Raw genomic sequence first — 24,231 nt, 5'->3', positions numbered from 1 at the left:
ATTGATACATGCTACTATATGGACGAATCTTGAAAACACTGTGTTAATTGAAATAAACTAAATTTAAAAGGCCATGTATTGTATGACTCTCTATATACGAAATATCCAGATTAGGCCAATCTATGGAGACAAAAAGTAGATTAGTGGTTGTCAGAGGTGGAGGGGTAAAGCGGGGAAATGGGTATGACTGCTGACAGGTATAGGGTTTCTTTTTGGGGGAGATGAAAATCTTCTGGAATTTGATAGTGGTGAGGGATGCATGATTTTATTAATATATTAAAAACCATTGACTTGTACACTTTAAATGGGTAAATTGTATGGCACATGAATCATATCTCAATATAGCTGTTGTTTTTTGTTTTTGTTGTTTGTTTCTGAGAAGGAGTTTCATTCTTGTTGCCCAGGCTGGGGTGCAATGGCGTGATCTCGGCTCACTGCAACCTGTGCCTCCTGGGTTCAAGCAACTCTCTTGCCTCAGCCTCCTGAGTAACTGGGATTACAGGTACCCGCGACCATGCCCGACTAATTTTTTTGTATATTTAGTAGAGACGGGGTTTCACCATGTTGGCCAGACTGGTCTTGAACTCCTGACCTCAGGTGATCCACCCATCTCGGACTCCCAAAGTGCTGGGATTACAGGCATGAGCTACCGTGTCCCACCATAGCTGTTGTTTTTAAAAATGGACATGATTCATTTGTAGTTCATCTAAAATGAAGACAGAGTATACCTAGAATGAGACAAATCACCAGGGAGTTGAATTCAGTGTACAAATTATTTTTTCAGTAATATGACCATTTCATTTGGAGATATGCAGACATCTGAAAAATTACTTTGACCATGAAACATATGAGTACACGAAGATAGAGTGTCTGTTGCAAAAACACTTGTTAGAAGAACAGGCAAAGAACAACTGATGGTACATAGAGGCCTGCCTTGAGCAAAGCTGGGATAGGTAGGCATTTAAACCAAGAGTTAAGATTGAGGAGAAATCTCCTGCCTACCAATATTGTCTCCTAGTAGGGCCACAGCACCTGAAATTTAACCATCATTGTCTTCTCTAATCAACTCTTTTAAAATTCAAATGCTAAATGCTTTCAATCTTCAGCCTTTGTATAAATGAAGTTGGTTCTTTTGTGTGAAGCTCTCAATGGTCCAATGTGTCAACAGTGAGAGGAATGAACAGCTGAAGACTGAAGGTGGAAACATGACACAGCAGGGAAGGAAAGCTCTCAACACCACGCTGGGGCTGGCTTCACTCTTAATTATGATGAAGGCCAGTTCTGCCTTTTTAGCTATAACTTTTAGGCAATTTCCAGAAGCAAAGTAATAAGGGAATTTAGAAATCCTTTTGCCTGGGAATTCCTATCCCTTTGGTTCTGAGCTCTGAGGTCCCTTTGGTAGGAAGTTCTCAAGGGTCTTGATTTTTCTCTAGGCACCCCTCTGAAACACCCTAGCCATGGATGTCCCAAGCTCCTTCCTGGCAAGAAGTCTGTGGACAATTAAAAAGAGTTATATTGTTAGACACTAGTAGTGAAAGACTTTAAAGAGATGGGTAAGTACAGAGCCTCTGGTACTTTAATTTTAAAATTACAGCTCTTATTAACGAGAAGCTATGATTTTCTGCACTCGAGTCCAGTGGCCTCTTGCCCACTCATCACTGGTGTGTAATCACTTCTCTCGGAAGTATAGTGGAGAACACGGATCTCATTTATTTTACTCTCATGTAGCTCCTGAGGGACAGCCAAGGTGGAGATAAATTGTGAGCTGGCATGTGTATTGTCCATATCTCCCAGTCTGTGCTAATCAGAACAATCACTCCCAAAAGCCTCTTGGCTCTCAGACATGGCATTAATTGCTTATTTGACTGGCCCTTAATTTGTAAGTAAACCAGAGATACACAACTTCAAACTCAGAGAATTGATTTTAAATTGGTATTTACTCATTTTACATGAGTCCAACACTCTCCTCTTAAGGGACTTCCAGGACATCTTCACACATTACACATTTCACACTGGTACCAGCTGGGAAAATGAAGCATTGTCACCAGCTATATTTACTGTTACAAAGCATTCCAACCAGAAAAGGAGATATGAGAACTTGTAGAGGTCAGTGAGGACACAGGGGTGTTCCAAGCATAAGGTAAATGTTTGTGGGCCATAAAGAGCAGTTGAGAGAAAGAAATTCAAGTTTGTTTGGGCTCTGAAATACAGCCAGGGACCACCAGAAGACATCAAACTGCCTTATAGCCAAACAGACCGCCCTTCAATCCATACTATCCATATCCATACTATCACCAGAATTATTTTTCTCCTTGAAATGGTTTTTTTAATAGCATCATGGAAGACAACAAAAAAATACCAGCTAGGATAGCCCCACAACTGTACACTGTTAAAAATGTTTACAAGCACATTTTATACATGTAAACTGTAGAGATGCTCTTCCTTGCCATCTCCTCCACCTCCTGACATGGTCTCTCCTTGTCTGTCAAATCCCTCCACATAGAAGACCTAGCTCAAATGTCACTTCATCTGCAAAGTTTGTCCCAACTTTCTGGACAGGAAGCTTATCTCACCACTGTGTTTCCACAGCATTCACATTTCAAGACCTGCCAGTTCCACCTTCAAAATATTTCTTGAATTTATCTTCTACTCTCTGGTCTCCTCTCTCTATCTGATTTCAGAACCTCTTTTCTTCCCCACTGGAGGTCTGATTGTAGGTTTGTCCCTCTGATCCATCCTCCACCCATCTATGTCAGCCCCTGACAGACCAGGAAAAATGTGGGGGGTGGGGGAAGAAGTGACAGGTCGAGGGTGAGGTGAAGTGTACCAAGGTCACAAAAGTGCTGGGAGTGCAGGAGCTTGAGTCAGAGGGTGGGGCATGGGTTCAAAGAAGGGGCAGTTTCATGGGATGATTCCAAATTAGGTGGCAGGGAAGGGCTGGCTAAGTGGGGTGGGCACAGGCCAACAAAGTGGATGAGTGTTGGAGGCTGAAAGAATGACGGTCATGATCCACTCAGTATACCACTGGAGGCTATATGAGCAAACAGCAAACTGTTATGAATGCAGGTTGTTGGTAAACTGACAAACTGTGTCTGCCACCCAGAAGGAATGCTGAGGGCAGTCACACCCCAGGAGCGTGACTTGTGATTAGGCACATCTGAAGCCTGTTAGCAATAATGTGAACCTGCGATCAATCAAGCGGCAGACCAATTGTTACCTCCTCCTCCCTGCTCTTTTTACCCAATAAATACGAAGGGCTGTGGAAGCTCAAGGCCCTTACTTGACAGAAGCAAGGAGTCTCCAGGCCCCTTCTTTAAAACAGATTCTTTTGTTTTTTGTTTTCATTTATTGTTCATCCCCCTTCGTTCAGTCCTGTAGTACCCATCACAGGTGAGCACCAGGATGCAGGTGAGTGGGTGTTCTACACAGACACTGAAAGAAGTAGACAAAGCCTCCTAAGGTTTAGTATGCATACAAATTACTTGGCATGCTTGACAAAATGCATATTACCAGGAATAGCCCTCAAAGTCTCTAATCAGCATAGCTGGTGGTGGGCCTAGGAATCCGTATTTTGATAAACACTTCAGGTAGTTTTGATACAGATGGACGCTTGACTGTACTTTAGGAGATGTTGTTGGTTATAAGCTGAATTGTGCCCATAACCCCAATTTTATTTATTGAAGTCCTAACTCCCCAATAACTCAGAATGTATTTGGAGATAGGGCCTTTAAAGGAGTAATTAAAGTAAAAAGAGGTCATATGGGTGGGGCCTAATCCATTATGACTGGTGTCCTTATGAGAAGAGGGGGTTAGGACCCAGATATGTATACACACAGAGGAAAGAGGACATAAGAAGATGACTGTCTGCAAGTCAAGGAGAGAGGCCTCAGAAGAAAGCAAACCTGCCAACACCTTCATCTTGGACTTCTAGCTTCCAGACTGTGAGACAATAAATGTCTGTTATTTAAGCCACCCTGTCTGTGGGACTTTGTTTCAGCAACCCTAGCAAACTAATGCACTGTCCCAGGATTATGGCAGGGCATGGTGTCTAGACACTAACCAAGGGATGCATGACACCATCTTTTGTGAAAGAGGGGAAGGGCCAGAGACCAACAGAAATGGCACTGGGCTGGGGTAGAAGGCAATACTGGGAAGAAGTGTGGTGCACGCAAGGATCTGAACGTGCAGAGGGAGTCAGGAGAACACCCCCTTCCATGTGCCCCACAGTTCATGAGGAGGGAAAATAAGGTTCTTAGGGGAAAGTCATGCTTTACTCAAGGCAAAGAGGGGGTGGAAGTAAAGAACATTCCAGACATTACAAATTAAAATAGATTTCTCTTTAGAAAACCTTATCAAAATGGCAATCTACAGGTTGTTTTAAAAATTTAACTAAACAAAAAAGGTTTCACCAACTAGGGGAAGGGGACAAGTGTAGAGAACACAACACAATTTTGGAAGCTGGAGAGCAGTTAGAAAAGTGGTAAATGCATTGACACAGTGGTTCTCAGTGTGGCTCCCCAACAGCAGCGTGGATATTACCTGTAAATGTGTTAGACAAGCAGATCCTTGGGTCCCACTCCAGACTAACTGAATTAGAAACTCTGCAAGTGGAACCCAGCAATCTGTATTTTAACAAGCCCTCCTGGGGATGATGCATGCTGAGGTTTGAGAATCACTGACTTACCATACCAGAGAGGATTGATCAGAGCTGTCAGTCACAAAATTCAAAAAGGAATGCTACCAAAAGGCTCAAGAGTGACAGTGCCAGATAATGTAGCAATAGAGACTGAGAATCTAAAATCACGAGAGTTAGTTAGAAGGGTTTCAAAAGCAGTTAGGGCCCAAGACCTCTCCCCAGTTCTTTATACCTACAGGCTCAATTCTAGCATGCAAAGCAAACAGATCAGGTCTAAGAACAGGTGTATTTCTGCCTTGGTGGACTACACATTAGGTTAGTGCAAAAGCAATTGCAATTTTTGCCGTTATCTTTAATATTATATTAAGTTCCAATTTTGGGAATGGGTTATATGTTATCATGATATTTAGAGAGATGATTGCCTTGTTCCCAAAGCAGTTATTACTGAATGCAAAAAGGCAGGGTGATGTTTTGGTATAGCCACTGAACCAGGAAGCAAGAGACCTTATTCTAGATTTAACTCTGTCTGTAACTAACTGTGTAACCATGGCAAGAACGTCCTCAGCTCCTTATCTGCATCAGGATATTTTAAGGGCCTTTGCACACAAATATTCTACAGTCATATATTTAATTAAGAATGAAGGAGAACCATAAAATAAAAGAAACATGATGCTAATTACAAGCATTGCCTAATTAAACTAACAGACGGAATGATCTCTTTTTAGATACTTGCTGTTTGACGTTTCTATGTTTATGAGTATTTAACTCTGATCAAGCTATTTCAACAAATATATACAGAGTTTCTACTGGGTGTGCAAATGCAGTGTTTATAAATATCACACAATCACCTGTGAAATGACATTATGGAGATATTTAGAAGGTCTACTGGAACTATGGGTGACATTGTTTTCTATATATTTTTACATTTTTGTAATTTTGCAATACTATTTTCCTGCTTAAAATTTAAGGACTGCCACAAGGATAGCAAATGGGTTAAGTATCTTAAGTGCCAATTCTGATCAATTGTTAATGTCTGTTTGGAATTCTTTATTGAGGGCTACAAAGCTCATTTCAGACTCATGGGAGAGAATGTTTTGATCACTTAGTAATGTCTGCCACGTGAAAAAGACAAGGCATGTGCTCTGTATTTGCCAGTACTGTGCTTCTATAACCTAGAGGCAAAATGACTTCTTCCCTTTGGCTATTTGAATGTGGCTCCTGGATTCCACATTTAAAGCTTAGTCCTTCTCCTACTATCCTTAATTAGAGACAGAATACTTATTAGCTATCAGCCAACTGTGGCTACAGGAACCCAGATCTAGCTTTTCTTTTGGGGAACATTTCATGCACCATTTGAGGGGAGCAAGAGGATATCTCCTTTCAAGGAGGCTCTGGAGAAGTATTTTTCAGGACAGATGCTTCTCATCCCCTCAGAGCCAACGAGAAGACCCATACATCTTCCCTCCCTCCCCACCACACCAATCACGGTAGAGCTCTGGTATCATGACTTGGAGACGACTTTTCCAAGCCAGTCTTGAGTCAAGGACCTTCCAAATCCACTCTGGCACTCTAAGGGGCCTGAAGATGCATAGCAGACAAGACTCTCAGCTCATTGGTCAGGCCCACTGGGACACCAAGCAGGAGTTCCACTGCCTCCCAGGATGGAGAGCCCATCAGTACTTACTGCCCATGATCCTGCGCACTGTTGGGCCTTCTGCAGTCATTTCCCTCACTATCTCATTGTCATCCTCATTGGCATCCAGCCAGCGGTTGCAATTAAAGTTATACTTGTCCTTGTTCAGAGTGTTCATCAGGGTCATCTGGAATGAAGTTCTGGGGTGAGCAAGTGGGTGCACCAGGGATGTTCACCAATGCCCTGGAGTCCCCATTCTGCTATCTCATTGCAGAGAAGCCAAGACTATTTCCTGGAGAAAATCCTTATGGCAGGCAGAGGGCTGGATTAGTATTTGTTCGTGGTTCCCTGGATACCCACACTTGCCTAGCAACCAGATGACTAGGGCAGAATGCAAGCCCCCCCAAACACCTGAGTGTTTTCTTAATCTACTTTGGAAGTCCCTCCCCATCAGGAAGTCCCTGGGGCCTGTATCCAAATTCAGGTCTCGCCGTAACACTTTTCAGTCCCCATTCACAATTAATACAGAGGCAAATTTATGTGACAGGGTCATTGAAAGGGACCATCCTTGTTCCTTTCCCAACAACCCCCCAAACCCCAAGATGGTGCATCTCACCCTTTCTAAATGCCATCCAGAACCAGAACTCCTTTTATCATGCCATACTCGAATCTTATAAAACCTGCCAACATCCGGGAGCTCAATCTATGGTGAGAAATAAAAACATTTGAGTGGGCATAACTGAAAAAACATGTTTATTCTTATAGCTGACCCACTCTCAGGAGGGAACCTGCTTTGGGCTCTTTCTTCAGCAGTGAGGATGGGTTTGCTTTAATCAAGCCACCCTCACATACTTTATCTTCTCATGACCCTTGTAACCAGGAGCACGTGAGGGCAGGACAGCCACATACAGCAAGGGTTCAGTCTGGGCCAGTGAAACTGAACAAAAATAACTGCCCCACAGTGGGATTCAGACTAAAGAAGATCCTCCAAGCAATAAACTTCCAGTAACAAAATCTATAGGGCAGCCCTGCAAATTAGCACAGGCCCACAGCCCCAGGACTCTACTGGGCAGTGAAACAGACAAAAAGATCAATAAGAAGTTGTGCCCTTTCTCTGGGGGCTCACAGTCTAGCAGAAAAGATAAATACATAAAGAGCAATGAACTGAGTGGTGTAACAGGGGTACAAATGGGGTGCTGAGAGGAGAGCCTCAAATTACAAATTATTCCTACCTAAAGGTTGAAATAGCAATTCTATTAGGGTAAAAAAAATCCTTGCTCTAGTTTTATGCATAATAGAAAGTTTTAAAGCTGAATTTTAAAAAAAATATTCTAAAATTCACACTTTTGATTAAATTTGATCCTTACTCTCTCAATCAGTCCATATTGGGCAGTCTGACACTAAGCATGCTCAGGGTCTCTGTTCTGCAGTGATTCTCCAACTCCTGAATGGCTTAAACCATTCCATACTTGCTTCTTTGCCCAGCCTTGGTTCTGGACTGTTGGATTCAGATGAATGGGCCAGATCGATATTGTACCCCATTGGATACATTGCTTATAAATCATCAAATTTGTCTCCCTTGCAGGGACCTAAAATCTCCATTGTACCTTTTTGCCTTCAAACTTGGTCCAAAACCTGGCTTAGAGAACCAGAATCCCCAGGACAAATGCCCTACATCCTTTCCTCCTTTCTCCCTCCCACCCCATCACACTCCTCTCCTACCCTAAACTTCTCAATTATGCCAGGTTTGAACCACTTGTTGTTGGGATTCAGGAGAATCTCATCTGTCCGTCCTTTCTGCCCATAAATCTGGATGAAGATGGGAGAGTTGGTACCAGCTTTCTTTAGGTCAGTCGTCCAGACCCACAGGGACCAAGGGAATTCTGCAAGACAGATCAAGTTGCACCATAAACTTCAGGAAGTGAAGAGATTTTCATATTACCACAGGGAAGAAGGAAAAATCCAAAATGATCAGGACTGAAGGGCAGGGTATACACAGATGTGTCCCATTCTCAAAAACCCATTATAGCCAAGTTTAGAAAGCTAAGGATTCATTACTATTAAAAATAAGGTGCCATAATGTTCTTTTTAGTGGCTAAAGTGTATTCGTGTGTTTTAAATCGGGGGACAAGTTGACTCCACTCACCCTATGTCCAGCACTTTCAGAGTGCACTGTAGTGAACGATTCAGGTTAACACCTAGCTCATCACAGCAGCTTATTCCATTTGGTGACACTGGAGTCAGCCTTGGTGCCAGGGGTGTGACTCTATATGGCCTGTACTTTGGAGAGTGGAGCTGCTTGGCAGGGTTGGGGGAGCTTTTTCCTTCCTTTCTAGAGGAGACTTAAGAAGCAGGAATGGACTGCCCTCACAGCTTTTGCCCACAGCTTTTGACATTCTGGCCTTTGCTGGCCCTGGCTGAGAGGCCTCCAGGTTCTGGGTCTCTTTCACTTACTTTTCAGCCGCTTCTTCCTGAGAGACACCATTTCGTAGAGCTGCCTCTCAATCAGCCCGTCCGCTCTCTTCTCATCCAGCCAGTTGCTGCAAGGGAAGGTCTGCTGGATGCCAGTGAAGGGGCACAGAATTACCACCTGGGGAGAGTGGAGCACAGTGAATGTCTCCTGCGTTGAGTCCCCAGTAGGGACCTCTTCACCATGTTCAGCAGCCTCCCAGCGCCACATTTAGAGACATCTGTATTAGGACTCTCAATGAATGGCACCTTTTCTGTAGTCTATCTCATTAAATCTTAAATCAAGAAATGCAACCTCCAAAGAGTCTTCCAAAGTAGGTATCACCCGTCTTCCAATTTGCTATTCAAATCTCAAACTTTTCCTCTATACACAACACACTCTTTGAATACCATATTTCTTTAAGCACATCATAAAACCTCAGTTAATCTGAACCAAATGAACTAGACTACTAGGTTAATTCCCTATAATGATCTTGTAGGAAAAAGGTATGTCCTGTGTCAGCTAATTAATATCTGGAATGTAGTATAAAAACCAACTTCTCTCTTTTAGGCTTGATCTTCACTCAGCCTTCTCTCTTATACCTTCTCTATCTCTACCAAGTTCTGAACCCATGGATTTCGAACACTCACATTATAAATGTTGAAAGGATTGCTCCTGGCACACTACAGAATCCTCTATCAGTAAAGAAATTTTGACTCTCACATTACTGGTTTCTAAGCTTTACCTTCTTAACTTGAAAACAAATCTTTTTAACTTACAAACTAATCTGACCCTCCTATTGGTCAAGGTTTTGACCAACTATTGTCTTACTGGGTATTTGTTGTCTACTGTTCATAGTGACAAAAATTGACTGTAACTTCCTTAACTTGAATTATTGCCCTTAGATATTCCCAGGTAATACTCACCTCATACTCATTATTAACCATTGTGATAAACGTTAACTTTTAAACAGCACCAGGGGAAGGATGCTAAGAGATGGTGGGAGGGGATTATGTACCCCTTCAAACTCCCAGAGAAATGCTCCTCCCTAGAGATAAATGATGGCTCAGGACCATGGGCAGCAGCCCCCTCAAACATTTAGTTATCTGACACAAATATATTGGCAATTAATGTAGTTCACCCCACCTGCATTCAATAGATGGGAAACCTGAGGTCTAGAAAGGAGAATAAAGTCCCCAAGTTAGCACCTTTAGTTAGTGGCAGAACCAGGAATGTAAGTATTCCTGACACTAATTGTCAGTTTGGGATCTTTTCTACTCATCAGGAAGAACCTCAGAATTTCTATTTATGGCTGAGGTCCACTGGGATCTATTGTTGCACTCCATTTTTTATGCTGAAGATTTCATGTGGCCACGTATTTAGAAGTGGACCTATACATAGGCAAAGTTGGAGGGCATCCGTGACAAATTGAGGGCATAGGAGGGTATAATCACCAGCAATTTATTTAGAAGTCTGTCTTTCCTCTCAACAAATCCTGCAGATGCAGATGTTTTCTCGTTACTCTTGAGTTGTTCTCTCATTGTTAACTGTGTATTGGTTAGTTTTGTCTTTTTAAGAAGTAGCAAAATCCTAAAAGTTTGAGGTTGTGTGTTTTCTCACCCCTGTGGTCCCCTGAACATAGTTCTAAACATATAGTAAGTGCTTAAAAATCGATGATAAAAGTTCTGGTTCTGGAAGGTTAAAGGTTAGGTAAGCAACTAAATATAGTATTGTTACCAGAGCTTCTGGTTTTTATCTCAGGATTTTCTTTCTTTTATTGTTTTGTTAAATATAACTATCCTGTGGGTATTATATTCTGTTATTTAAAAACTACTTTGTCATTCTCTTTAAAAATAAATTAGTGTAATTCATACATTAAAAATGTTTGCTTCTGGACTAGGTAGTCCAGAAACTAGGTAGTCTGAAAAGCCTTTTATCACCACAAAATAGTCATATGTTACATAAACCACAGGAAGTATCACTTTATATACATTGCTGAGCTGCCAGGGGGTTACAGAGAAACCATAAGAACCAGCAAAATTCAGAGTAAGCAGAAACCCAGAGAGTGGGCAAATGTGAATGCTAAAGTTGGTGCTGCACTGCAGCAAAAGACAATCCCAGGCACTCAGAGACCAGGAAATTAATAGCCACTTGAGGATGCGGGAAACTAGGCCATGGGCTTTACAAAATGGAGATTCCAAACTGGAAACACTGAATAAGCAGAAATATTTGAAGGACTGCTCCTTTAGACAAAAGGTAGATAGGGAAAAATCTGCAAAGAGAAGCCTACCTTTTTTTGTCTTTGCTCTAGACAGAAAATAATAATAGTTTTACCTAAGAAATAGTTACCATAAGCTTGGTCACAGTCAGGATAAATAGTAATAAATGCACACATAGACATATTGAGGAGAAGCAGGGAATACCAAAACCAAGATCTTAAGAGCATCTGGATAGAAAAAACAGATAGTGGCAATTAGACTAACAGAAGCCAGAAGATATTGCGGAGGAAAACTCAATATAGAATTCAGTATCCTAAAATTATTTTTCAAGAATGAGAGTGATATAAAAACATTTTTCAAATGAATAAAATCAGAGTTTACCAACAATAGACCTTTACCAAATAAACTTCTAAAGGGTGTTCTTCAGGAAGAAGAAAATTGACACCAGAAATAAGGTCTTAGATGCAAGATGAAGTGACAAGCAAACAAACTGGGAAACTTGTAGGTAAACCTGAACAAACAACTCTATAAAACAATGATATCTAATGTGTATATTTTAAAAGAATTTAAAATGGAGCTAAAATACTAGGCAAAAAATAGCATGCAGAATTATTACTATTTGCGATTTCTAAGGTTCTTGCATTTGCCAAAAAAGAGTAGAGGTATCAATTATATTTAGAGTTTCCCATACTAAGTATGTACAGTAAAATAACTATAAAGGGAAAAAAGAAATAGGGAAAAACAGTCAACCCAAAATAATTTTAAAAGAAGAAAAAAGAAACAGTAAAAGCAGAACAGATATATCAGTAATTACAATAAACGTAAACAGACTAAATTTGCCAGTTCAGAGATAAATAGTATCAGATTGGATAATGATAAAGATTGAATTCATTAGGAAGTTACAATAATTCTATGCTTAGTAACATAGCCTCAAACTACATAAAGCAAAAATTGTTAGTTCTACAATAAGAAATATCTACCACCTTAGTGGTAAATATTTCAATAGTGGTAGAGATTACACACACACACACACACACACACACACACGTAGATATTTTAACACATATTTATTAGTAATTAACAGACCAAACAGACAAAATGATAGTAAGGAAACAAGACTCAAATAACAAAAGTAACAAACTGAATTTAATAAATAAAATTAAATGTTTAAATTCAGCTCTTGGAGCAATACACAAATTGAACATGCATTGTAAATTGCAATGCATTTTTTAAAATGGCATTATATAGGCTGTGTTTTCTGAATAAAATGATATTAAATTAAAAATAAATTAAATAATAAGACAACATGCATTTGGAAACTAAAAGTCATACTTCAAAATAATGAGTCACAAAATAACTAATGCGTCACAAAGAATTTTTAGTGTAATAATAAATAAGAACCCAAACAAGCACAAACTATTTTTTAAAAATTGATAAATTGCCTTTCAACAATATTAAAAGCTTCTGCTTTTCAATAAACATTGTTAAGAAAATGAAAAGGCAAGCTACACAGTGGGAGATTATTCATACATACACACACAGATATGAAAATACAGATATATCGATGTATTTAACAAAAAAGTTGTTGTATCGAGAATATGTAAAGAATTCTTACAATTTAATAAGATTTAAAAACGTAAAATAAGCAAAGGCAACTAGAATAAGAATATATACAAATGATCAATAAGCACATTTTTAACAGTTCAACATAATTAGTCATCGGAGGCAATGTAAATTAAAACCACAATTAGACACCCATGAGCATATCTAAAAATAGAAAGATTGACAATGCCAAGTGATGGTAAGGATATGGAAGAACTGGAATTCTCATATATTGTTGGCAGGCATACAAAACAATGTAGCCACTTTGAAAACAGTTTGGAGGAATTTTTTAAAAGTTAAGCATATCTTTACCATGGATCCAGAAATTCTATTATTAGGTATTTATCCAACAAAATTGAAACACATGTCCATTCAAAGACTTGTACATGAATATTCATAGCAGCTTTATTCATAGTAACACCCAAAACTGAAATGACCCAAATGTTCATCAACGATTAAATGGATAAACAAATTGCTACATATCCGAAGAATGGAATACTACTTAGCAATAAAAAATAAGTTACTAATACATGAAACAACATTATGAATCCCAAAAACATTACTCTGAGTGAAATGTCAGACACAAACACACATAAAGTACATGCTAAATGATTTCATTTATATTAAATGTTAGAAAAGACTAACCTAATCTTTAGTGACTAAAATCAGATTAGTGATTAGAGTGGTGGATATTGGCTGTGAAGGAGCACAAGGAAACATTTTGGGGTGATGGAAACATTCTATATATTGGTTCTAGTCATGGTTACACAGGTGTGTTCATTTATCAAAACTCACAGAACTGTATGCTTTAGAAGAGTGTGTATTTTATTTCATGTTAATTATACTTTAACAAAGCTGCTTTTTAAAATGAAACAATACAATTAAACTGAATAAAAATATTTTATAAAATATACGAAATGCAGCTAAAGCACTACTTTGAGAGAAAATCATAGTATCAAATGTTTGTACGAGAAAAAAAGGAGGCTAAAACTTAATGAGCTAAGAATCCAATTTAAGAATTTAGAAAAAGAACAACAAAAGAAACTCAGAGAAATTAAACAGAAATAAAGTTAAGAATACAAGTCAGTAAAGCAGAGAATAGAATTAAAACAGCGTACACAAAGCAAAACTTGGTTATTTGAAAGAGCTAAATAAACTTTTTGTAAGAGTCATATTTTTTAAAAAACAACAAGTCATGAATAAATAATACATAAAGAGTGTTCATAATTATATCAGAGGATAAAAGATGCATCCGTTGTTAAAAAATAAGAGAACACTGGATGTGTATAAATTTATGTCAATACATTTGATAACTTAAAAATGTACAAATTCCCAAAAAAAGCTCATTAAAACAGATTGAATAAGAAATAAAGAGCCTGAATATTCCTATAAACAGCAAAGAAAAACAAAACAAAACCCTGCTCTTTAAAATCCATAATTTTACACACACACACACACATACACCCACACACACACACCCCTACCTATACAATTTTGCAGGAGACTGCAACCAAACATTTGGGAAACATCACTGCAATTTTATACACCCTCTTTTAGGAAAGGACATACTTCTCATTTCATTCTAGAATCACAACCAATCAACAATTATATAAGAAAGGAATAAGGGGCCAATGCTACTCATGAACATAGATATAAAAATTCTTCTTTTTTTTTTTTTTTTTTGAGATGGAGTCTCAATCTGTCACCCAGGCTGGAGTGCAGTGGCGCAATCTCGGCTCACTGGAAGCTCGGCCTCCTGGGTTCATGCCATCCTCCTGCCTCAGCCTCCCAAGTAGCTGGGACAGGCGCCCTCTACCACGCCCGGCTAATATTTTGTATTTTTTTTTTAGTAGAGACGGGGTTTCACCATGTTAGCCAAGCCTGTCTCAATCTCCTGACCTCACGATGCGCCCGCCTTGGCCTCCCAAAGTGCTGGGATTACAGGCTTGAGTCACCACGCCTGGCCAGAAAAATTCCATGTTAAATGTTAACAACTCTAAAAACATGTAAAACAATCTATTATTACCAAGTTTGACTTATAAAAAAGCAGTTAGTTTGCCATTTGTAAATGCACTCATATTAGTGCACCAACTTAATGAATAAAAAGGAAAGACCATACAACGATCTCACTAAGTGCAGAAAAGCATTAGATAAAATTTAACAACAATTCATCATGAAAACTCCTTACAATATAGAAATAGAAGGGAATTTTACAGATCTAATCTAAGAATGTCTACCATAAACTTGCAAAAAAAAAAAAATCAACCAAACAAAATATTAGAAGTAGCTCCTTTAAAATCAGAAACAAAATAAAGATATCCACTATTAATCCTACTACTCAGTATTGTACTGTAGGTCTTAGGCCATGTGGTCAAATAAACAAAAAAGAAAAAAGACCTACAAGCTTTGAAAATTAAAAAAACTGTTATAATTTGACTTCCTACAGAAAAAAAACAAATAATTATTGAGACATTATCAGAATTAACAATAGAGTTTAGCAAAATGGCCTTATGTAAACTAAATGTCCAGAAAATACTTCCATTTCTATATCAGCAACAAATTGTTAGAAAATATAATTTTTAAAGAGATACCATTTATAATAGTAACAAAAGTTATAAGGTCTCTTAAACATACCTGACAGACATGCAATTCCTTTATCAAAAACATAAAACTATATTGAAAACTATTAAAGAAGACATAAATTTTAAGAAGTATACCATATCCGTAGATAGGGAAAGTCAATACAGTAAAGATGTCAGTTCTTTCAAATGAATCTATAGGTCCAAATGAATTCTGTTCAACACTGTTCTTCATGGGATTTGGCAAAATAAATAAATAAAGATTTCTTTGGAAGGGTAAGTGGTTATGAATAGTCAAAACATTCTGGAGGAAGAATAACAAGGTGAACAAATTTCCCCAGCAGATACTAAGACAGTACAGAGGTAAAAATGAAGATAGTGAGTGTTATATTAGTGCAGAAATAAACTAAATAAATGGAACAGACTAGAAAACTCAGGGGCAAAGCCATGCATTTTGTGAATTTTATGTGTGATAGAAATGTCTTTTCAGAACAGTGGGAAAAGAATTACTATTTAGTAAATCAGTGCTTCCAAAACTTTCTCAATGATAAAAATTATCTAACCACTTGCTAAATATCCAGATTACCTGTAAATTCTGACTCATTTGCTCTGAATTAGAGCCTAGGAATCTATTTTTAATAAGAATTCCAGGTGATTCTTAACCTTGGTCAAGTTTTAAAAGCTCTTCAATAAATGTTGCTGGAACGTTTGCATATCTACATGGAAAAAAATAATATTGAATTTCTCCCTCACAAAATTCAATTCCTAGTATTTTAAAAACATAAATGGAAAAATTAAAACAACAGTTTTTAGAAAAGGATATAGGAGAATGTCTTCATACCTCTGAAATAAGTAGATTTCTTTCAATAATACCAAATACATTAGTCATAAACGAAAAGATTGATAAACTAAATACTTTTAAATCTTACTCAATGAACATCACAAACTATGAGAAAATATTTGAACATATATTATCAACAAAGGATTAATATCCAGATTAAATTTTAAAATTCCTAAAAATAAATCCAAAGATAGATTGGTCAATAGGAAAATCAGTAAAAGACATAAACAGACATTTTACATAAAAAGAAACATGAATGGCCAATAAAGAAAAAAACACACATTCAACCTTGGTAGTAATCATAAAAATAAGAATTAAAACCACAACAGGATCATTTTACAACCTCCAAAATGGTGAAAATTAAAAATTCATTTACAAGAATGTATAAAACAAAATATCTCTTACACATGGCTAACAGGAGAGTAAAATGGTGCAACTATTTTGGAAAACAATCTGGAATACTTTGGAAGTAACAGTTATCCTATAAAGCTGAAGATTCGCTTGCCCTGTGACCTAGCACTTTCATTCTGAGAAGCTCTTGCACACTTCTACAAAGATACATGTACAAGAACTTCATGGCAAGATTGCTCATAGTAGTAAAAATCAAGAAATCACTCCAAAATGCCAATCAACAGAAGAATGGACAAATAAATACTTTGCAGCAGGGAAATGGATGAACTACAGCTTCTGTTACCATTTGGACAAATCTCTAAAACATAATGCTAAGTGAAAATTGACAGTTATGGCCAGGTGCAGTGGCTCACTCCTGTAATCCCAGCACTTTGGGAGGCCGAGGCAGGCAGATCACCTGAGGTCAGGAGTTCAAGACCAGCCTGGCCAACATGGTGAAACCCCATCTCTACCAAAAATACAAAATTAGCCAGGCATGGTGGTGCATGCCTGTAATCCCAGCTACTTGGGAGGCTGAGGCAGGAGAATCACTTGAACCTAGGAGGTGGAGGTTGCAGTGAGCTGAGATCGTGCCATTGCCCTCCAGCCTGGGTGACAGAAGTGAAACTCTGTCCAAAAATAAAACAAAAAGAAGGAAGGAAAGAAGGAAGGGAGGGAGGGAGGGAGGGAGGGATAAAAATTGCCGGTTACAAACAATACAAGTTTATACATAGACAAAATTCAAAATAGTATGTGCCCTTTGAGGGAAAGAGGACTATATGACTGTGGAAGGACACAGAGGAGTTTCAAAAGCATCTCGAATGTTCTCTCTCTCAAGCTGTGTGATAGACAAAATTGAGGTTTGCTTTTTAACATTCCCTATGTCAGACAGTTATTAATATATAATTCTTTAAAGTATAAGTATCCCACAATAAAAACATATACTTTAAAATACTTATTGATTGAAAGATTTATAAGCTGAGTGAAACACTACACCAGGAATCAGGATAATCATAACCACCAACTGAACACCTCTGGATAACCTGTCCTACTTGGCCCTTGGATGCATGTACAGAACAGCCCCTGTTCCTGACCACCCTTGAGGCAAGATAGATGGACACATAACCACCCAAAATGCCCAGTGAAAAAGATTGCCCATGCACTCTGTAACTAGTTCAGAGGAAGTAGGATTCAGGTTAAAGTTTTTACTTGCAAGTTAAAGAGGAGAGGGGTTGAATCAGGGAAGGCTGTCTTCAGGGGCATTCCTTACCTTCTCACAGTACCAGCCTCTGTTGACGCCCACATTGCCATGCCCGATGGAGACCCGACTCAGGGGGCTAAGGAGGACAGCCAGCTCGATGTGGAAGATGTCCGTGCGGCCTCGGTCAAACACGCCGCCCTCCAGGAAGATTTTCCCACTGTTCTTATTCCCTCTGGCCCCATACATGACCAAGTAGATTTTGGATTTGGTACCAGCCCCCCGGACATCCCCAGTGAAGACGGTGACAATATACGTAATAGCTGGTGTGGAAACAACAGGAAAGAGAGTGTTCAATGTGAGCTGCATCATAATATCCCACCCCTTCCTCCCCTTCCTGGTTACGACACCCCCAAAGCCCTCCTCCTCCACACATCCTCTTTCCCCATCATGTCCTATTCCTCCAGATGCCACCTAATGTCCCTCTCGACTTCATTTCATCTTTTCCAGAGTTTGTGTGTCCAATGCATCTGAGTTTGAGAATAAACTGCACATATTATTACAGGAAGCTGTCAGTGCTGATTACAGGAAACTAACAAAGAGAAGGAGGAACTCGGGTTGGCTAAGAATAGTACTTATTATTAATGATAATTACCATGCCTACATTATTAATAGCTGCCAGATGAATTCTGTTATGTCTAATCTAATTATAATAGTCAACTCCATTAATGGAGATTTATATTCAGGGCTATCTGATTCATTTCACTTGCTCTTTTGCTGATAACTTAAAAACATAACTTTTAATAGAGGACATTAATGTCCTCCTTTGCTGCCTGATGTGGTAGGGTGAGGGAGGATTGAGGGAGAGAGAAAACATTGTTGGTTGGGCCATTTGAGGTTATGGTCTATCAGGAGGCAATATGAGGACACAGAATTCTGAGGAAGAACTAGCAAAGGGAGATTAAACTCTGAGACAGGGTGAAGTAAAAGAAAATACCAAAGGCAAACATTTGGACAGGCAATTCTGCTAAGAACTGGCCTAGATTTTCTTTTCTTTTCTTTTTTTTTTTTTTTTTGAGACAGAGTCTCACTCTGTCACCCAGGCTGGAGTCTAGTGGTGCGATCTCAGTTCCCTGCAACCTCTACTTCCCAGGCTCAAGCGATTCTCGTGTCTCAGCCTCCTGAGTGGGATTACAGACGTGTGCCACCAACTTGGTTAATTTTTGTATTTTTAGTAGAGACAGCGTTTCGCCATGTTGGCCAGGCTGGTCTCGAACTCCTGGTCTCAAGTGATCCACCTACCTTGGCCTCCCAAAGTGGTGGGATTACAGGCGTGAGCCACCACACCTGGCCTACATTCTTTAATTCTGTCCTGGGGTCTAAGGCAGTTGTCACTTTAAGCCTTGTTAATTCCCCCACCCATCCCTCACCCTACCGTATGTCACACTCTTATCCCATAACCTCAGAGAAATAAAAATCCCAAATTTCTTTGAGTGATAATACATGCAACTATATGGGTGCATCATTCATTCTTAAACTTACATTTTCTTTTGTTCAGCATTTATTGAGTGCTTACTAGATGCCAGGCCTTTGGGGAGTAAATAAATAAAAAGGAATGGCCACTGCTCTAGGAAAAAAAAAAAAAGTCTCGAGCTTTATTTCTCTAAGATGCATGGAGAAATGGTGTCCCCACATCAGACATACTTCTATGGTTTAGGATATAATCAATTCCCAGCTGTTATCATTTCTGCTCTTCTTCTATCACTAGGAGACATATAATATTCACACATTCACTAGGATTATATTAATTCTATTCGAGCATGTTTTTAAGTAAACTGCAAACTTTCATCTGTAGATGACTTGTACCACACCTCACAATGATCAGGTCACAATGCTGAGGTTGAAAAGCACTGGAGTAGAGGAGCATTTAGTCTTCTAAACAGCAGCAATAAAGGTCTGCCAAGGATGCATAGAGCCAAAGAAGGGAGAAGTTACCCAGGCCAGAGAAGGTCAGGGAAGGCTCAGAGGAAGTGACTGGGATCAGGAATTTGAGAGGCAGAAAGAAGAGAAAAGGCCTTGCAGGATGAGGAGAAGGCAGGTTCCAAGGATACAGAGAGAGAAAGAGCAAGGCAAGCAGGGAGTTGAGAGGAGAGGGAAGGCATGGAAACAAGATGGAGGGGAGAAAGGAAGGTGTGAATGTGCAGTGGGAGAGAGGGTGTGGGAATACTCTGTAGGTAGGATAAATGGAGCCAAATTGTGGAGAAATTTGTACATTATGCTACAGAACATGGATTTTCTCCCATGGTGAGTCATGGGAGGTTCTGCAGCAGAGAATATTCTCAGATGTTCACAATATCAATGCTGATTTTCTAGAACATCCATGACCATGACTGCCATGTTGGGCATTGGAAGTTTTCTGTGGAATTCATAGAGGTTAGGGCTTTAGGAAGCAGACCAAATCCTGAATCTATCACTTGCCTGCTGTGTGCCCTTGGACAAGGCTCTTCCATGTGCCTTAGTTTTCTCATCTGTGAGATGGAAACAGTAACAGTTCCTACTTTATTGGGTGGCTGTGAGGATTGAAGGACACCATGCGGGTCAGGTATCTATCTAGAAGAAGACCTGGCATATACTAAGCACTCAATATCAGGAAGAGTTCAGAGTCAATCAATGTCCTGGGAAACATCCATGCTTGTCAGAAATTCACATTCTGGCTTCATCCTATGGATACCTTCCTTTGCCCTGGGCAGTTGGTATCTGCTTAGCAGCATCCCCCAGACTCTCTGGCAACAACAGAGCCCCAGGCTGCAACCCAGTGGGACAGAACAGTTTCAGGAGCAGGAGGAATGCTGTCTGCAGACCCAGCTGGCTCCTGTTTGATCACAGGCCTCCAGCCCCACAGATGCCAACACCAATCCTTAGGCAGAAAGTAAAATACCTAAAAGAGCCTCCCCTTTCTTCAAATCTACCTGTGGTCTCAGCTCCGCCCACTAAGATATCCCTTTGGATTTTGCCATCGTCTTCGTCCAAGGCCAGCCAGCGGTTAAGGGGGAAGTCATATTTTCTTTTGTTCCCAATATCTTCAATGACAATCTGGGAAGGAGAAGCGGGGACAGGGATGTAGATAAGCGCTGTTGAGGGTGCACCTGGAGATCTAATCCAATCTTCCAATCACTTGAGTCTACTTTAAGAATATACCAGTATCAGCTTCATGGCCCAAGGAAAACTTATCATAAGGACACAACTGTGTCCAGGATACCTGGTAAAGCCTAGAATCACACAGGAATGACTGGCAATTACCTTCTGACTTGAATTACTGAGACAGTGCTCCCTCCACTGCTGCAGGTCATTTTTTAAATTGAAGCAAACAATTTGGCAGCATGTGAACTGTGAGACTGGTCACAAGAACTGGAAGTCTGGATTTACAAACTATGACAAAATCATCACTATCCTCACAGGCTGAAGGTTGGGGCGGGCGGATCATGAGGTCAGGAGATCAAGACCATCCTGGCTAACACGGTGAAACCCCATTTCTGCTAAAAATACAAAAAAATTAGCCAGGCATGGTGGCGGGCACCTGTAGTCCCAGCTACTCGGGAGGCTGAGGCAGGCGAATGGTGCAAACCCAGGAGGCAGAGCTTGCAGTGAGCCAAGATCATGCCACTGCACTCCAGTCAGGGCGACAGAATGAGACTCCATCTCAAAAGAATAGGTAGGTAGGTAGGTAGGTAGGTAGGTAGGTAGGTAGGTAGATAGATAGATAGATAGATAGATTGATTGATTGATTGATTGATTTTTAGGAATGCATCTCTTGCATAAAATGCAACCAACTTTTATCAAAGACTCAGGCAATAGGAATAAGAAAAGAAAAGATCAACACATCAGGGCAGAGCTATACCAGGACAGTACCATCCAGGATCTAAGAACTGGACTAAGAGCCTCCAATCAACCCTGGATGTGAGATGGGAGTTTGGTTATTACCCAACTGGAGCCAAGAATGAAAATAGAAGTGGGAGGAAGAAGAGGAGAGGAGGAGTAGGAAGATGGGAGATTTAATAAGCATGCCCTATGTTTCAGGGGCAGCTTGACTATTGTCAGATACCAAGCCTGAACAAGACCCACCTCATCTGAGGTTGGGTAAAGGGAATACACCAACTTAAGGCCTTGCAAATTCTTGAATCAAAGACAGAGATCATTCCAAAGAATCAGAGGAAGGGCAGAACTCTGGAAAGAACCTAATATGGGACACACCAAAAGAACTCACACCATTCAACTAATGTGCTTAAGAGAATATAAGAAGATTTAGTCTTTATGAAATAGGAGTAAATATCTTTAAAGACAGATGAGACTACCATAAAAAGGCAATCAGATGAGATTAGAAAATAACTAAGAAAGGGAATCAAGAAAAATAAAACTATACAGCAGCAAATAGTTCAAAGTTCTCAAAATTCTGCCTGTTCTTTCACCAACTCCTGAGAATTTACTGTAAGAAATAATCATAGATTTACATAAAGATAAGGCAAGAATGTTTGTCACAGCACTATTTATAGTATAATAGTATACTGTATATATATACACACAGGTTGAACATCCCTAATCTGAAACCCGAAATCCAAAATGCTCCAAAGTCCAAAAGTTTTTGAGTGCTGACAACACACCAAAAGTGGAAAATTCCACACCAGACCTTATATGAGGGGTCACAGTCCAAACACAGTCAGAACTCTGCTTCATGTAACAAAGTATTAACAAATATTATGTTGAATTACCTTCAGGCTATTTGCATAAGGTGTATATGAAACAAATGGATTTCATGTTTAGACTTGGGTCCCATCCCAAGATATCTCGTTATGTATATTCAAATATTCCAAATTCAAAAAGACCTGAAATCTGAAACACTTCTGGTCCCAAGCATTTACAATAAGATATATTCAACCTGTACAGCATAATATACATTTTATATATTACATAATATACAGTATATAGCATAATTATACAATAATTTTGAGGAAAAAATAGAAACATTTGACAAAAGGAGACTGATTCAGTAAGTCATGGTAGATCTAAAACACTTATTTCAGTCATTAAAAATTACATTGTAGCCAGGCGCAGTGGCTCACACCTGTAAACCTAGCACTTTCAGAGGTTGAGGCGGGCATATCACTTAAGGTCAGGAGTTCGAGACCAGCCTGGTCAACATGGTGAAACCCTGTCTCTACTAAAACTACAAAAATTAGCCATGCATAGTGGTGGGCACCTGTAATCCCAGCTACTTGGGAGCTGAGGCAGGAGAATTGCTTGAAACTGGGAGGCAGAGATTGCAGTAAGCCGAGATTGCACCACTGCACTCCAGTCTCAGTGACAAAGCAACACTCCATCTCAAAAAATATATATATATATAGTAAAATTATATTGTAAAATAACCAGGTTATTATATTTAAATAACATGGGGACATATGCATGCTATATTTAAAAATGAAAACAAGTTTGTAAAATATTGTATTCATTATGACCCTATATTTTAAAAAGTGATATATATATTAATATATCTATTAATAGAAAAATGGCTAGAGGATATTCATCAAAATATTAACTGGTTGTGTTTGGGTGGTAAAATTATGAGTGGTTTTTTTGTTGTTTATTTGTATTTCCTAAATGTTTTATGATGGACATGTATTCATTTTGTAAGAAAAAAATAATTAAAAGAAATACATTCAGAATTGAAATACACATTGACAGGAGAAAGAAGTGGAACTCAGTGTGGAACAGCAAATCAATGATGTGGTGGGAATTTGACAAGTTCTCAAGGAATGAAAAAAAGTAGAGATGACAGCAGTAAAGGGGAGTAAAGGGGAAGATGCCAGTTTTGAAAGATAGAGAATGGAAATCCAATAGGCAGGCAATTGGCTGTCCTGAGGAAGAGACCAGAACAAATGCCACCCAAGCAAGAATCTAACATACAATAAGAAATCTCTTTTCTGACCTATAAATAAATTAATTATAAATAATAAATGAATAACAAATAGCCTGCCCATCAGATAGAAAACACATACTGTGTTCCAGAGAAATTAAAAACAAACATGGGAGGAAGGAAGGAAGGAAGGAAAGAAGGAAGGAAGGAAAGAAGGGAGGGAGGAAGGAAGGAAGGAAGGAAGGAAGGAAGGAAGGAAGGAAGGAAGGAAGGAAGGAAGGAAGGAAGGAAGGAAGGGGCTAACATAGGCCCCACTCCTGGATGCTGTCTGGCAAGACTTTTGAATTAATATAAAGAAAAACATCTGCAAGCATCTGGCAGGAAAAAAAAAATTAGGTTACCCAGAAAGAAACGAAAGTCTACTTGGCCTCAATATCAAATTTCAGAATTTAATGGAATAGAATCCACAAAGTTTTAAAGGAAAAAAAGTGTTTTCACCCATAGATTTCACACCTTGCCAAGCTGCCCTTTGAGACTGAAGGCAACAAAGAAACAAAGAAGCACATCTTGGCATGTGAACCTGCCTCCTTGGAAAACTTTCCTGAGAGCACAATGCACCCATGTGACCAAGAAGGAACCTGAGTTCAAGAGGGTGAAACTGTTCACCCTTCAAAGCTGCATCCACTAAAGCTTGTGTTTTCACTCTACTGTCTTCCTTTTCAGAATGAAGGAAGTGGACTTCAAGGTACCTGTTCTGTGGCCCACCCTGGCTGAGG

The 24,231-nt window shown here is 39.3% G+C and overlaps 1 protein-coding gene across 3 annotated transcripts in view; it reads right to left on the bottom strand.

Annotated features, from left to right (window-relative positions):
- LOXHD1 (lipoxygenase homology PLAT domains 1) overlaps positions 1-24,231 on the bottom strand; it is a 182,645-nt gene that overhangs the window by 110,423 nt on the left and 47,991 nt on the right. Inside the window, exons 7-12 of one of the 3 annotated variants that reach the window (XM_015121870.3) lie at positions 20,517-20,640; positions 17,620-17,870; positions 8,724-8,859; positions 7,992-8,152; positions 6,886-6,972; positions 6,321-6,456 (exon numbers count right to left, since the gene is read on the bottom strand). In XM_015121870.3, the coding sequence (XP_014977356.3) occupies positions 6,321-6,456; positions 6,886-6,972; positions 7,992-8,152; positions 8,724-8,859; positions 17,620-17,870; positions 20,517-20,640 (895 nt within the window). Of the gene's footprint in view, positions 1-6,320; positions 6,457-6,885; positions 6,973-7,991; positions 8,153-8,723; positions 8,860-17,619; positions 18,097-20,516; positions 20,641-24,231 lie in introns of those variants that run through there. The other 2 variants (XM_077975512.1, XM_077975513.1) reach the window with 2 other exon arrangements.

This window comes from Macaca mulatta, chromosome 18 (assembly GCF_049350105.2).
Source record: "Macaca mulatta isolate MMU2019108-1 chromosome 18, T2T-MMU8v2.0, whole genome shotgun sequence".
NCBI lineage: Eukaryota > Metazoa > Chordata > Mammalia > Primates > Cercopithecidae > Macaca > Macaca mulatta.
This window is presented reverse-complemented; position numbering and strand designations above follow the sequence as displayed.